The following is a 16,840-nucleotide window of genomic DNA, read 5'->3' on the forward strand; positions in this document are numbered from 1 at the left end:
AAACTACTCTAAAGGAACCATTTGATTTAGAGAACACATGGGAAAGCAGCCATATAGAACCCTAAAATCTGAAGTTTAATGAAGTAGTAGATATCTGTTTTATTTTGGCAGAACTGCCAGCAGAGAACAGTACATGTTAAGAAAGAGTATGAAGAGAAAACAGAGTTTCTACCACTGAAACCCAAAAAACCTATCAGAGGCCATCAGAGGTGGGGAGACAAATGAGCAAAGCAACTGACTCAGAGTAAGGTGTATAAAACTGCATAAAAACTAGTAACAAATTAATGCTTATAAGGTTCAGAGGACCACTGTTTCTTACAAAGAATCACTGACATAAAGGGGAGAAACTTAAGCACACTCTGGTGGTTTAATGAAAATGCTCCCCCAAAGTCACAGGCACATAAACACTTGGTGCTCATTTGGTAGAACTGTTTGCGGATGTTTATGTGGTGTAGCTAGCCCTGCTGGAGGAAATATGTCACTGGGGGAGGGCTTTGAGGGTAAAAGCTTGAGCCGTTTCCAGTTTGCTCTCTCTGCTTTGTGCTCATGGTTGAGGGGAGCTCTCCCTGTGTCTGCTGCTATGCTTCTGCTTGCTGTCATGGACGGCTATCCCACTGGAGCTTTAGTTAAAAATTAACGCCTTCTTTCTTAAATTGCCTTTGGTCATATGTTTTATCAGAGCAACAGAAAAATAACTAATATACATACAGTAGAAAAAGGGTATTTTTATTTGTGGCATATGAGGTTGAAAGGTATCTTCAAAGTGTGATCTATATCAGGACATAGCAATGAACTGTAAATGAAAAATGAAGCATATGGACGTATTTATAGCACCGCTGACTAGGGGTCTATCTGGTTTAGTCACTGCACTAAGCCCTTCACACACACTATTTTAGTCCTCCCCAAATATTACAAAGTACGCCGTCTCACCTCAACTTCGCAGTTAAGAGTAGTGAACAATGATGAAAGTAAACTTTGAAGTATGCCAAGCACCATGCTAATAAGTTTACTGAACTTTCGCAGCAACCTTGCAAGATGATATCAACTATTAGTTTTCTTAGAAGGTGAGATTTTAGTTCTGGCTAACCAGATCCCATGGCCCATGCTTCTTATTGAGTAGTTACTCGAAAATTTACTAAAAGCAAAAGAAAGCAATTAGGGAGGAAAGACTGGGGAAAGCTGAACACACTTGACTGCTAAGGTCATGATTCTACTTCTCTACAGTCTTCCTTCTATCTGGCTGAAAACGATGGTAGCAACTAGCACAAATACTTACTCAGTCCCAGGCAATGCACTGAACGCTGCATGCATATGTGGTGGTACTGTGTTCCCCAAAATACTGTGCACCCTAATAAACTTATCTGGGGCCAGAGAACAGAGAGCCACTAGATACAGAGGCCAGAAAATGGTGGCACTCATGCCTTTAATCCTAGCATTCCAGAGACAGAAATCCCTCTGGATCTCTGTGAGTTCAAGGCCACATTGGAAACAGCCAGCCATGGTGACTCAGGCCTTTAATCCCCAGAAGTGAGCCTTTAATCCCAGGGAGTGATGGTAAAAACAGAAAGATATATAAGGCGTGAAAACCAGAAACTAGAAGAATTTGGCTGGTTAAGCTTTTAGACTTTGGAGCAACACAGTTCAGCTGAGATTCATTCTGGATGAGGACTCAGAGGCTTCCAGTCTGAGGAAACAGGATCAGCTGAGGAACTGGAGAGGTGAGGTAGCTGTGACTTGCTCTGCTTCTCTGATCTTTCAGCGGTCACCCCAATACCTGGCTCCAGGTTTGCTCTTATTAATAAGACTATTTAAGATTCCTGCTACATGCATACTACGTTATTTATCTTTACCAGTACTCAAAGAGATAAATATTATTACTCATTCCTTATCACAGCAAGAAAACAGAGCATCACAAGTATTCTGTAGTCACAGAAGGGCTGGGATCCACATTCAGTAACTGTGGGTCCAGACAAGAAGCTCTTATCTAACCTGCCTCTGAAACATCCAATCATCAGTGAGGACCATGAGGGATGTGGGGACAAGAGAAACAAATTTATTCTTTCAGGTAGCAGCACATTTATAGAAAGTCAAGGTGATTAGGACAGTGTAAATTTGGTATATATGGGGGACAGTCTAATAGAACAGAAAGCATGAAAAATATCCTATGAATTTTGAAATATGATCTATAACAGCACATACTGTGGTTCGGTGATGAGAAATGGACTATTTAATAAATGGTACTGGGACAAATGATTCCTCTACAGGGGAAAAGAGTGGGTTCCTATCCTGTATCACTCTATAAAAAAATTAATTTCAGGTAAATAAAGCATTTAAATAGGAAAGGCAACATTTAAAACCATTAGGAAAAAATACCTGGAAGGACATTATAGTTCATGCTAACAAAAGGTACAAGCCATCAAAAATATATTAACAATTTTAATTTTAAATTGCTAAATACTTAATTATCAGAACACTGAAGAGCCCAAAGTCTGGTGGAGAAACAAGGAGAAAGGTCTAAACCTCAACTGCTGGGAAAGCAGGGGCAAGAGACAAAACCCAGTCAAGGCAAAACAGCTCAACAGAAGCAATGGCAGCTGCAGCTAAAGCGTCTCCAGACCGGAGCCCAGGGACTTAGAAAAGTGGACCAGACACTAGACCTAAGAGTAGCTGTGGAAAATGTAATGTCCTGACCGAAATCCAGATGCACATTCTCTGACCCTGAGACCAGGTCATGAGCAGAAAGAAGAGAGTAACTAGAAATCTTTATGGCTAGAAATTTAAAAGCTCTTCTTAAATAGCCAGATATCACTAAAGATCACCGTGAACTTTACAGACATTTTGAACCAAACAACGAAAATGCTATGTCCAAACAGCAGCAGTTAACCAAAGCAAAGCTAAAGAAAAATTGACAGGTGTAAAATACCTATCAAGGAAGAAATGATGAAGCTGACTGGGTTAAACATTTATCTGAAGTCAGAAAAGGAACATCCACTAAACGAGCAAAGAAAGGGGCATGAGCACTCCCCCAAGAGCAGAGACAGCAAGAGACCAACACTCATCAGAAGGACGAGCAGAAGCACCCCAAGCTGGCACTTCCCAACAACCAACCATACACCTCTAATGTCTTTCCCTTTCGACATCCTTTGGACAAGGTCTCACTATGTAGCTGACCTCAACTTGCAATCCTCCTGCCTCAGCCTTCCTAGTGCTGAAATTACAGACATGAATGAGCATGTCTAACCACTCAAAACAGCTGATATGACAATAAGAAAAAAAATACAAAATGCTATTCCTACAAAAACTAGTATAAGAAACAAGAAAGTTTAACAGCCTTATAGCATTAAGAAGAAATATATCTAATGTGAAAAATTAAAAAAAAAATCCCCAATCCCCCTCCTTCTACAGTGCAGGCACAGAAAGAGGAGACTCCAGGGAGGAAGGAATCTAATCTCAAAAACAAGTTCTTGCTGGATGGTGGCGGCACACACCTTTAATCCCAGCACTCAAGAGGCAGAAGCAGGTGGATTTCTGTAAGTTTGAGGCCAGTCTGGTCTACAGAGTGAGTTCCAGGACAGCCAGGGCTACACAGAGAAACCCTGTCTCAAAAAACCAAAACCATAGCCGGGCGGTGGTGGCACACACCTGTAATCCCAGCACTCGGGAGACAGAGGAAGGTGGATCTCTGTGAGTTCAAGGCCAGCCTGGGCTATAGAGCTAGTCCAGGACAGGCTCCAAAAGCTACAGAGAAACCCTGTCTTGAAAAACAAAACAAAACCAAAAACAAAACAAAACAAAAAGCCAAACACACTCTTGAGGGGTCCAAATGAAAGAAGAAACTCTGGCCCACATCAGCCGCTAGCCTAGCTTTGATCTCAAATCCCAACAGCACACTCAGAGAGAGAGAGAGGTTATAGGCAGAATTACTTAAGAGCATGAATACGTAAGTCCAAAGAAAACACGAGCAAAACAAATAATCAATACACAGTTATAAAAAGTCTAAACTTAACTCAGGAATTCAAGGTTGTCTGAACAATGAACTTAAATCAGCCATTAGCGGTGGCCCACACCATTAATCTCTGTACTCAGGCAGAGGTAGGTAGCTCTCGGTGAGTTCTAGGTCAGTCTGGTCTACAAAACAAGTTCCAGAGCTGCATAGTGAGATCCTGTCTTGAACACCACCAAAATTCAAAAAAATAAATAAATAAAAATAAAAAAACAGCAAAAAAGAAATAGAAAGTTAAACAATTTGTTCTTCTATCTACCTACCTACCTACCTACCTACCTATTTATCCATCCATCCATCCATCCATCTGTCCGTCCATCCATCCATCCATCCATCCATCCATCCATCCATCCATCCATCCATCCATTCATTCATTCATTCATTTACTGGAGCTGAGGACTGAACCCAGGGCCTTGCACTTGCTAGGCAAGCGCTCTACCACTGAGCTAAATCCCCAACCCCAATGTTCTTCTTAATGACTCAAGAAAAAGTTTGAAAAATAATTTTTAAATGTTGCATTTTTTTAACTAAAGATTTTGTTTTTAACTCTGTGTGTCTGTGTATATGTGATTGTATGTGAGTATAGATACCCTTGGAGTCCAGAAAAAGGCACTAAATTCCCTAAAACTGAGTTCCAAGAAGTTGCAAGCCACCTAGTGTGGGTGCTGGAAATCATGTTCTTTACCACAGAGCATTAACAATACATTTAACAATAAGATGCTGAAGACTTTCCCGAACATATCAAGTATTCCAAAGCTGCACTGGAGATCCCAGTCAGCAGGAGCAGTTATGGGAAACCAATGGAAAGGAACAGACTAAACTATCAAACACGACCTGACCGTATGCACAGCAGTGCTGGACTGCAGACATGCATCCCAGGCTTGTCCTTCGATTCGATTTTGTACATGTACCACACAAGAAAAATCCAATCAACTGGAGCTCATCAAAGTTATAATTTTCTTTTTGTATTTTAATACATCAAGCTGCAACAATCCAATTCACATCCTTGAAAAGAATTCAGCTTTTTAGTGCCCCATAGAAAATGTTTTGGGCTTTCTGGTACTATAATGATTTATCTACAAATATGTTAGCCTATATTGTTCCTTAATTTTAAGAATAAGAAATCATGCTTGGCAAAGGACAGGTAGGCCTGTCATCTTGAAAATACCATAGGCTTTAAGGTAAGCACATTGCTCACCCTTTGAAAAGCAGCTGGGCAGACAGTTATGGTAGAAGATTAAGCACCTTAGCAATTTTAACAATTTTCTACAAACAATTAAAAAAAGCAAAAAAAACAAAAAAGTTACATTTTAAACACTATCATCAAGAAGAGAAAAGATAATCCACAGAAAAATGGGGACTATTTGTGAATCACATATCTAATAAGGGATTTGCACCTGGAGTCTATGAAGAACTCTTTCAACTCAGTAACAAGACAAAGGATTTTCACAGCCCTTTCTCCAAAGAACACACACAAGAGGATGTGAGTGGTGATGTTTTGTTTGTGATCTAACAAATAAAGCTTGCCTAAAGATCAGAGTGCTGAGCTAAGCCACTAGTTGGTGGCACACACCTTTAATCCCAGCACTCGGGAGGCAGAAGCAGACCACTCTGGGCTACACAGACAGATCAATCTTAAAGAGAAACAGAGTCAGGCAGTGGTGGCACACACATTTGATCCTAGCACTTGGGATTTCACACCTTTAATCCTAGCACTAGGGAGATAGAGACAGGAAGTGATATGACTGGGCAGAGAGAGGAATATAAGGCGGGGAGGAGACAGGAGCTCAGCCCCTTTTCAGGCTGAGGAATGCTAGAGGTAAGTTTTCTAGTGGCTGGCTGCTCTGCTTGTCTGATCTTTCAGCATTTGCCCCACTATCTGGCTCCATGATAAAGACCAATTAGGGTTCATGCAACAGATGTGCCAATAAGCACTGACAAGGGTGCTCACACCATTTAAGAAGGGCTTAGCTTCTTACAGTGTTAAATGAGGGATGCCCAGCAATTCACTACAAGGTTCCTACCCAAGAGACTGGAAAGACCTGCACAAAAATGTTCACAACGGCATTTTTTCTTCCTAACAGATGAAAAATGTAATGTAACTATCTAAATATTAATCAACTAAAACACAGATAAACAAAGTTTGTGTGTATCAACAGAATGCTGCAATATTTGGTAATTTAAAAAAGAAAAGAAGAACTCATACATGCTGGAGCATAAATAGAGAAATCTCAAAAAGACACACAGTGAGTGGTGATAGGAAGGACACAAAGGTTAGGCAGCACATAATTTCATTTACATGAAATGGCCAGAACCTTTAGGTCTGCACAAATGGAAAGTAGATTAGTTACAGTCTTGCTCGGGTTTGTAGAAATAAAGGGATGACAGACACAGGCTCCTTTTGGAAAGACGGAAATGTTACCAAAGTATCTTGTGGAGAAAGCTGCGCAGCTCTATAAACAACTAAAACTATTAAACTATACACTGAAATAAGTATACTTAGAACACATAAAGTGATTAAAACAGTTGCCAAACACAGCAGTGTCTGTATATACTACTGTGTTTTCTGAAGGAAGTCATTGAAAGCTTTCAGAATGAGAACTGGCTCCATGGGAGTTTGCCTCCTTCTGTTCCCATAGCCTCCTGTTAAGGGAGAAAAAGGCACAAATCTTCGCCGATGACTCTAAATTTAAAAGGCATGAAATTGGAAGATTAATGTTAGTCTGAGAGTATTTCTTAGGGCTGATAAAGTGGGTTTTACAAATGAAGGAAAGGGGCTTCATCAAATAAGTCACTTTACAAAGTTCTGAATGGCAAAATACAGGGCTGCATCCTACGAGCCTCCAGGTTAAGTTTTCCAACAGCTCGGTACATGGCATACGATATTCTGTTAATGTTTTCCTAGAGCTCAGAATACATCTGCATTGGTTAATACAATAATCTCAGCAACAGACACCTCTTTGTATATATTCAAAGAGGTTCATTTTACCGTTGAAGTGAGGAGGAAACTGCCAGGCCTTGTTAGCTGAGGGACTGACGTCCCTGCAATTGCCATGGCAACTGTTTGGCTTATCATGCCTCCACTCTCACTATCATAGTCCTCGGCGGCTACACAAATGGGTCTTCCTCGTTGACTGTGTGTTTCTGAAAGGGAAAGAGAAGGACACTTCAGGCCAAGTAGTAGTTATTAAACATTAACTTGTGGGTTAGGACACCCAGAGGCAAAAAACCCATGTGTGATTTTGCTCTTCCCAAACTCAACCACTCATACTCTGTGGTGACTAGCAGCCTTGCTGCTAACACGATACGGTAACGGTGAGAAATAGGTGTCTTCAGACTGTGTTCTGCTTTCAGAAACAGGAACTGCTGAGGCAGAGACGATTAGTATCCCAGCACTTTAAACAGCTCATTATCAGTTATAGGAGACAGCTATACAGTTATTATAGTGTCTGCCATTACAGTGTGTGCCAGAACTAATTTATGCTGCATTTTATAATTATTTGTATGTCTCTTAACAGTGAGTGCCACCATGTATATACTGTGTCTATTTTTAAAATGAACTTAAACTTTTCATAATAAATTTAAAAATATTGTGGTAGAAAACAGTTTTTTAAAAGACAATTATATTTCATCATTCATCACATATGTGACTTTTTCTTAATTTTTTTTAGTGACATTTCTAGACGATGTAGCTTGTCTTGAGTTTTTTTAAATGGTAGCAATCGAATTTTTTTGCAGTTTAAATCCATGTTTTCAAGACACTATCAATCTTTATCATCAAGAATAAGTTCCTTTTAAGTATTTAAACATTAACTTATTTCTATTTTAGTACTTTCTAGTGGAAACCTGAACTAACTGGTTACAAAGACATGAACATTCCTGCCTTCAGGCAGGAAACCCTTCAGTGACCCAAACCCTGGGAGGGTACTCTGCCAATCTCCTACAAAGAGTTATTTCCCAATAACATCAGGTGCCCGAGAGATGGTTTTGGCTTAATTAAACTGGAAGTACTTTATAAGGCTAATTGCTAGTTTAAAATTGTTACACTCTAAACTGGCATGTAAGTACCTTATAAATAGTCAAAGCAAGCCAATGAAACTTTGCAGGTTCTAGTTTTTAAGGAGCAGCATGGTCTCAACACACTAACTTGGAATACACACAATTCTTGATATGCAGGTGAATGTTAATTTCAGTTACTCATCTCTGTGAATAAGGCTGGTGGTGAGGACAGTAGACGTCAAGTACAATTCTCTCTGAAGATGCACGATACACATGCTTACAAAAAAAGGTGTGTTTCCTAAGAGATAATAACTGCTATAAACTCATAATTAAAATTAATCCTAAGATCTTCTTATGGGAATCTCAAAATGAATCTTCTCAAATACTCAAAGGTTTCTTAACAACAAAGTTAGACATGGTTATTGACATTTTATTTTTATGGAGTACATTTTACAAATAAATTTTAAATTGTTTTATTTTTTTTATATGTATGGGTGTTTTGCCTACATGTGTATATGTGCACCTCATTATGTGCCTGGTGCCTACAGAGGTCAGAAGAGGGTACTGGATCCCCTAGAACAGGAGTTACTGGTTGTGAGCCACCATGTGAGTACTGGGAATCAACTGAAGTCCTCTGTAGGAATAGTCAGTGCTATTAACCACTGAGCCTCTAACTCCAGGGTATATTTTTTTAATATTTGTTTAACCTTAAAAGACATTTTCTACAACTTTTAGACAAGCTTTAAAAGTACATTAATTATACTAAGTACCTGTAAAATCATACAGCTGAGGTACAGTTTCCATGATAATACCAATCAGAGGAAGGTACAACATAGCCACCCGAGCCTTTATCTGGGGGTCGGAGTACCTCGGGTCAGAGTCGTGACTGGACAGTAGGTTGTGTACCATATTGATGACTTTCTTATGCAATCCAAACAGTCTATTTAAAAAGAAGAGATGAAGAAGGAGGAGCAATGAGGTCACAGAGATTAGTAATAGCTTCAAAACAAATAGTAAGCAATGGCACTGAATCAATCTTGCTTAATTTCTTAACTTTGCCAGCTATATTTTTGTGTGTTCCTATAAAATACTCACTTTAAGTAAGTAAAATACATAAATTTGAAAATAGTATAAGGTGAACACTGTGGGAAAAGGAAGCACTTTATCAGTTCACTTAAGAATAAAACCAAACTCTGCGATAACTCCTTATTAGTGCTTCCGACTGATAAGGAGCATAAGAGTACACATAGTACAAATTTCAACAAAAATTTAAGTATTATTATTATGTAATGAAAGGGAGTCACACATGTGCCATGGCGCATATGTGGAGGTCAGGGGACAATGTTATAGAGTCAGTTTTCTCCTTTCACCTTTTCACGGGTGCTGGGGATTGAACTCGGGTCGTCAACTTGCACAGCACACTCTCTACCTGCTGAGCTACCTCACTGGCTATGTAGTAACAATTCTGAAGTAGATTTCAGGTAGCTTTAACTTTTACTTCAACAAATCAGATCTTTTCATATTTATCAAAAGTGTATTACTTCCTCTATTTTTACTTTGTGTACTTGGCACAGGTATATGCATGACTCTGTGTGCGTGTGTAAGGCATATGTGTTTGGGTATGAGGCATGAGCGAGTGTGGGTATGAGATGCAGATGTGTGGAGACCAGAGTTAGATATAACATGTTCTCCATTCATTAACTGTTCATTCTTAACTGTTCTCCAATTCATTTTTTCAAGGCAAGGTCTCTCACTGACTCTTAAATTACCAATTTGGCAAGATTGGCTAGCCAGTGAGCTGCAGGACTTCTCCTGTCTCCACCTTCCCTGTGCTGGAATTAGACACCTGCTGCTTTGCCCGGCTTTTTCTGTGGGTGCTGGGAACCCACACTCAGATCCTTATGTGTTGATGGCAGCCTCTTTGCTGGATGAGCAAGCCATCTCTTCCTCCCCATTACTTCTTTTTTCTGAAGGAAAATCCTCGATCTGATGGATTATATAATCGGCAGTCGGGGCTCCTTAGCCATCTCTATTTTTAACTGCACTTTTTTGCTCACTCGTCTCATTCAGGCCCTTCTGCTTTTTCTAGATGCTAATCCCTGCAGCGTGCCTCAGGTACTCTATTAAAGGTTAATGTCCTCTTCACACACACACACACACACACACACACACACACACACACACACACACGTTTGTTCTCTCCACAGACTTGGACTACACAGACCATTCCGATTAGAGCACATCCACTCTGGCTCCAACTGGCCCTTCACCTGAAGAAGGCAGCAGCCTCAGCTCTTGCCCTCAGAGGAGAACTCCTCCACTCAAGTGCTGTCTTGGCGAAGAAGAGCTGCTCTGGATGTGTTCTGGCCACATCTTTTAGATATGCTCATCTCTTCAAAAACAATTTTATTTCTTTTCATCATCATCTTTGGTTTTTTAAATTTATGTGTAAATGTGATGTGTGGAGGGTGGGCATGAAGGCCAGCAGGGGGCATAAGATCCCCTGGCGATGGAGTTACAGGTGGTTGTGAGCCATACAGCACAGGTGCTAGGAACCAATTTCAGACCCTCTTCAAGAGCGGGAAATGCTCTTAACTGATGAGCCATCTCTCCAGCCCCCAAACATAAAACAGTGTTTGTTTAGTTTTGTTTGTTTTGTTTTTGTCTCAGAAAAAGTTTTATTTCTCCTAGAAAGTGCTCTCCCCATGTTGTCAGTGAATCCCATCTCCCTTCAACACTTTCAGTGACCATCCTGACCAAATTCTTCCCTTGTTTTAAGCAAGCCTTTCTATTTTGAAAGCACATCTTACTTTTCATTATAGGTTTACTCATAAAGTATACATTCAAATACTGTCAAGACCACATTCATTCACAGGCACGTTTCAGTTCTCATTCCTGGTCCGCATGATACTTTTCCTAACAACTCCCATTCCTCACAAACTCCCTAAGAAGTCAATCTCAATGCTGACTCTTGAATTTTCCTCATTCTTTCACAACTTTGATACATACGGCAATAAGTACTTTCTTCCCAACAAGCTCCTCTCCTACTTTATCTCTTCCTGTGTGTGTCCCGCTGCATTTCATTAGAACGAGCACAGTTGGGGGTTCCCAGGCTCAGCGGCTGAGCCATAATGATTCTCGTGCCTGGACAGGAACTCCTACCCTCTCAGTAGCTGCCACACCCAGACTCCAACCTGTCTAAACTCTTTTCATGAAGCCTTTTCATGTATTTTATTACTCAATCACATTAGAGTATTAAATGTATAATTATCCAATAGTCAGTACTGATGACTGAACCTAGTTTCATGCACACCACACAAGCATGTTCCCTCTGAGCTACTGCCCCAGCTCCTACCCCATTCTTGCTGTCTGAATTAAGATGGATTAGCTCCTGCCTCCCAATTCCTTCTTTGAGCTCCTGTCCTTCCATGATGGACGGTGATCTGTACATATAAGTTTCCAAGTTGCTTTTGATCATGGCGTTTCCTCACAGCAACAGAAAGCTAGAACAACTGCTCTTTAGAAGACAAGAGAATCTGTGTCTCTATTAGACTGTTTCACGGCCCACTTTCTAGCTATATGGGAAGTTCATAATAAGCACATATTTAGCTAATTATAGAACATTATTGCTAATCAAGGAATGATTCTGAGTACTTAGCTAGCAGATGAAGTCAAAGGACAAGCACTCCCCTTAAGGATCTGGGGCAATATATCCTTCCCAGTACCTCTATCTACACCTGTAAGAATGTAACAAAGGTATATGGCCATCTTAGGGTCATTCAATCATTGTTCTAAAATTCAATTGCTAAGGCCCGAGGTAGAAATGAACTTGTCACATTCAAGCTAAAAGGTTGGATGGTTTATCTTAGATGAGCTGAGTCTCAAACAAACTCTAAAGCTCTAGGAAAAAACACTGAGCAGGAAACACAGATGTCTGTCAGCTCTCTAGCTCATATTCTAATGTGCCAATATTTAGCGCATGCTAAATCTCAAGGAAGCTCTTTACAGAAGAGAAAACAGAGCTGTGTGGCTAAGAATGACTGTGGCAAGGGGAACAGGGCTATAATTTAGTGGGCAATGAGAGCCTCAACAGGAATATCCTGTTTTGTGAGAAGGCCTCAGAAACTACAAGCAGGAAATGGTTATGTGATCCTAGACCATTCAAGTACTGCTTTGGGCAGAGAAAAATGCAAGTGTCAAGGCCCAAATGTATGAACGAACTTGTCACATTTAAGAAACAGACAATAGCAAGGCAGGGCTTTGAGAATGATTACTAAAAGTCTGGGTTTTATTCTTAGTCATATTTAACTTATAGGGAAAGAGAGAGGGTAGTTTTAAGCAAGGTCACAGCATAACCTTACTCCACTTCAAAAAGAATATTTAAGCCATTGTGTCAACATGATTTTAGAGATGTAATAAGGAAATATACTTAGCTCCAGTAGAAGCAGGGCTGGAAAGAAGTGACTGAACTTGGGGTCTATTTTGGAGAGCTGCAGACTTTATGAATGGAGTGGGCACAGGAAGAAAAGGGAAAGAAGGAAACAAACTAGAATAAAGCTAAAGCTACAAGCCAATGCACTCTTCTAGTACATAGCACACAGGCTACAATGTCTGAATAAGCAAAGAAAGGTGACAGTGAGCACGGTCATTACTCATGGGACTCAACGGAAATCTGTCCAAGAAGAAGGAGGGAGTCGGTAACAAATTCCTTCATAAGCCTCATATTATTACATATAAAACCCATTTTAATAGAATTGATTATTGTTGTGGAAAGGAATATCACTGTAGGAATTGCCTATCCTTTCTATGAGACATTACTGAAATCTAGACAGCATGCATTTCCCCATCATCCATCCTAATTCAATGAAAACTATGTTCCCCTATGGCTCAGAAGAAGTTGTCTGTCTCCAACTTCAGTATCAGATTCTAGCTAAATTCTAGCCCTGTCACTTCAAATGGCCAGCTGGCATGTTGGAATCTGTAAAGCAACAACCTCTAATTAGCTCATAGTATTCCTCAATGGAGAAAGCCTGACAGTACCGAACACTGCTTAGCGACACAGCTGATTTAGAGTTGGTTATAATATCCTCATCTTGTGTGCTGTGGCCAACAATCCTCGCCTGGTGTAAGGTCACATGTGAGTAGAACTGACCAAACCCATCCAGCAACCTGCACAACTTTGGGGACTGACTCCATAAGGATAATCAGCAAGATTTACACTTGCATGGGAAAAGGCATTCATTCGCCCTCTCTCCTGCAAGCCGTGAACAAAGACAGTATTTAACCCTAACTTGGTGGGAACCAAGGGGAAATATGATGAAATCAATGAGTTGAAGACTGAATTACACAAAGAAACTCTTTTCTTCCAAATATGAATAAATATATTTCCTTTAACAAAGTCAGTTTGCATAAGAATTTTCAATTTCTTATGACTGAAGCCATCCTGTCCAAATGAAAACACTGGAAACGTTTTTAAACACATGTTTTTAACTCAAAGTCCTGAGTTATTAAGGAAAGCTAGAATGTTTGGGATACTGTAGAGTATCTTCTCTCCTCAAAAGTGGGCACCTTTATCACTACCTTCTAATGACATTGTACTTTTCTGTCGAATGTAAGTGCCTGCAGACAGGACTGAATGGCAGGCATGGTGGAGTCTCGGCCACTCAGACATTCCTCTCTGGACAGACTACACAAACCCTACTCAACATGCGGCCTACAGAACATCCCTTCAGACCCCACAGTTCTGGTGAAAATCAATTCTTTAAAATATATTCTACATGTAGATTCTCCTTATTTTAAAAATACAAATCTTTCATTTGTAGTCAGTCTGGCCTTTGAAAATTTTAAATTTAAATTAAAATTGAAATAAATTTTAAAATCTATTCAGTATCAACTATGTCCGTGGTGTAATAGTTAAGAACTCTATGAATCTAGTTTTTCTTTCATCTCTTAAGCAGATTAAATATCCACTGAAAACTTATTTAAGGTTGTATGTTTTTGTTCCCTGGGCTTCTTGTAGGACAGGTAACTTCAGGATAAACTTAAGATGATCAGAACATCAAAAAAAAAAAATGTTTTTTTCCTCAAATGAATCATGATTATACAGTGTTGGTTTCCAAATATTCCCTCCTTTAGTTAGTTTATGCGTGTGTGACTGTGTGTGGGGATGAGCGCATCAATGCAGTGTCCTTAGAAGGCTAGCAGAGGTGTCAGGTCTAATAGTGTTCACCAGCAGAAATACTTAAAAAGGATACAGTAAGTTTTAAGATAAAATGCTACACAATAGGATGGCAAATTATAAATTTTTCTCACCAGGAAAACTAAAGAAAGCTAGCCTATTTTTGCTTAACTAAAAACTGCCTACTGTTATTTTAAGAAATAGTCCATATACTAATATATACACAATTGTTTCTTGTACTACTAAAAAATGCTACTGATCATCGATGACCTACTATCAATGTAGATAAACCTCAAATTCAGAGGTGATTAAATAAAATCTAAACACCATTCTTCAAAGTAATGACTATAGAAATAACAAGTATGTGGACTTAGAGAATAAAGAAGCGGGAAAAAAAGAGGTAGAAATAGTATTAAAATCTTAGCAAGATCTGTCCCACTGTCCACAACGAAACTGCGAGTCTCCAAGGTGAAGCGGGCGTACTCACCCTTCAGCATCCGGGTCTAAGATGAGCGCCAGCTCCGTGAGCACGAGGCCCGCCAGGTAATGCTGCTGGCGGAAAGGCAAGGACAGCTCAAACATGTTTGCGATCTTCTGGTCCTGCACACTTGTGGAAAATCCCGAACTCTGTTGGGAGTAAGGCAGAACTGTTGACAGCCGGGCAACAAACATCCTACAGCTGGGGCATTGCAACGAAGGAAATGCGACCTTATCATGCCAGAAAAAAGTTATGCAGAGTTCACAGAGGGTAACCTTAGGTGTGAGAGACTATGGCGACATTTTCTCATTTTTGTTACCAAACACAGAAGACTGACCGAGCCTGGGGAGTTCTACTTGGGGATTACAGACCTTAGGAAGAGGATTCATGAGTGCATAAGATGAACTCTGACTTCAGACAGAAAATGCTTAGGAAAGCAGCTTGTTCAACTCGTGAATTTATTTGTTTTTAGATAGGAAACAGGGTTTGCTATTCTGGGCCTCGAACTTAAGACCCTACAGTCTCAGCATTTCAAACAACAAAATACATTTTATTACTAAAGTTAATTAACAGAAAGTTTACTTTTGCTTTTCTCATATTGAAATTTCCCATTTGCCTCATCTTTTATTCTTAATCATCTCCTATGTCAATGACCTTCTGAAGGGAAGAAGTGGAAGTGAACCCCAATGTTGGAAACACCTTCACCCTAAAGTACAAGAGAAATGTCCATAACCATGGATGGCACTTAGTTTCCAGAGAAACTTCAAATATCACTTAAGCTACTTAAGACGGTCCACTGTCTTTGGAATTACTACCATCTAGTGGTTTCTTCACCAAGTCTTCAGAAATTACAGTCCTGAACCAGTTTATATCCTTTCAAGGCACATTCAATATTCAGGGATACCCATGTATATGTATGTGTGTGTGTGTGCATATGTGTATATATGGGGAGGGAGGTATGTCTATGTATATATGTGTGTATACATGCATACCCCCCCTACACACAGAGCTTATACAGCAATAGACTTCCTCTTTTGTAGAGAAAACTCCAAGTATAAAGAATACTTTCTCCCCGTCCCACAGGGGAAATGTCTCTAAAATCTGAAAATTACAGTTAAACAAAAAAGTGAACAAGATAATTCAGGAAATGCTACGAGAATTCCAGAGGTAAATGCCATGTAGTAAAGAGGTTTTAGGAAAGGTACCTGTTGTGTAATAATCTTTTTGTATACCGTGAAGATGTGTCACTCTGATTGGATAATAAAAAGCTGAACGGCCAATAGCTAGGCAGGATTTCCAGGCACAGAAGACACTGGGTAGAAGGAGGGCAGAGATGCCAGGAGACACAGACAGAGCAAGCAGCATGGGCATTACAAAGTAAAGGTAATCGAGCCACGTAAAAGAGTGTAGATTAAAAGATATGGGTTAACTTAAGTTATAAGAGTTAGAAATAAGCCTAAGCTATTGCCTCGGCTTTCATAATAAATAATAAATCTCCATGTCATTTTAGTGAGCTAGCAGCCCAAAGAAAAACCTGTCTACAGGTACCTATGACTAATATGTCTATTTATCCACAACTTTGGAAGAAGACAGGAAAATACAAAGGGCTACATGTATCCATTAGGAAGGCAGGAAGGTGAAGTAGGTTGATTCAGGAGACATACTGAAAAGAAATGAAAAGCTGTGGGTGGCTCTCTAATATTCCAGTTTATATATGTGAGGTCTAATTTTCTTTTTTTTTTTCTTTTTTAACAAACATGTCAGATCAACCCAGCCTAGGGAATGGCACCTGAGCATTCCAAACCACCGTAACAGGATTAGGGAATGTATAAGATCAACTCTGACGTCAGACATTATGTGCTATGCAAACAGCTTGTCCAACTCATGAAGAATATAACATGTACATTTTATTAGGGAATAGGAAAATCTTGGCTTGACACTGCAACTATAAAATCTTAATCTCTTTCATCTTCAAAGAAACTGTTAGTTGTGAAAGTTAAATGGTATCTACTTCAACTTTAAATGTACATTAAGTTCCTGTAAGCAAGCCAGGCCGAGCCTGGCAGAATGTCACTTAAGTGTGACTCCTTTCCCTGCCTCAAGGTATTTATAAATATAATATATAGATAGAATATAAATTTAAATAGCCATTTCACAGGAATTTACCCCAAACTTGGTTTCT

At 39.7% G+C, this 16,840-nt stretch overlaps 1 protein-coding gene across 9 annotated transcripts in view; it reads right to left on the reverse strand.

Annotated features, from left to right (window-relative positions):
* Positions 1–16,840, reverse strand: part of Dock7 (dedicator of cytokinesis 7) — a 186,940-nt gene that overhangs the window by 42,583 nt on the left and 127,517 nt on the right. For all 9 annotated transcript variants that reach the window (XM_036180182.1, XM_036180187.1, XM_036180185.1 and 6 more), the window contains 3 exons: positions 14,668–14,807; positions 8,773–8,942; positions 6,993–7,147 (listed from right to left, as the gene is read on the reverse strand). In XM_036180182.1, the coding sequence (XP_036036075.1) occupies positions 6,993–7,147; positions 8,773–8,942; positions 14,668–14,807 (465 nt within the window). The remainder of the gene's footprint in view (positions 1–6,992; positions 7,148–8,772; positions 8,943–14,667; positions 14,808–16,840) is intronic.

This window comes from Onychomys torridus, chromosome 2 (assembly GCF_903995425.1).
Source record: "Onychomys torridus chromosome 2, mOncTor1.1, whole genome shotgun sequence".
Classification (NCBI taxonomy): domain Eukaryota; kingdom Metazoa; phylum Chordata; class Mammalia; order Rodentia; family Cricetidae; genus Onychomys; species Onychomys torridus.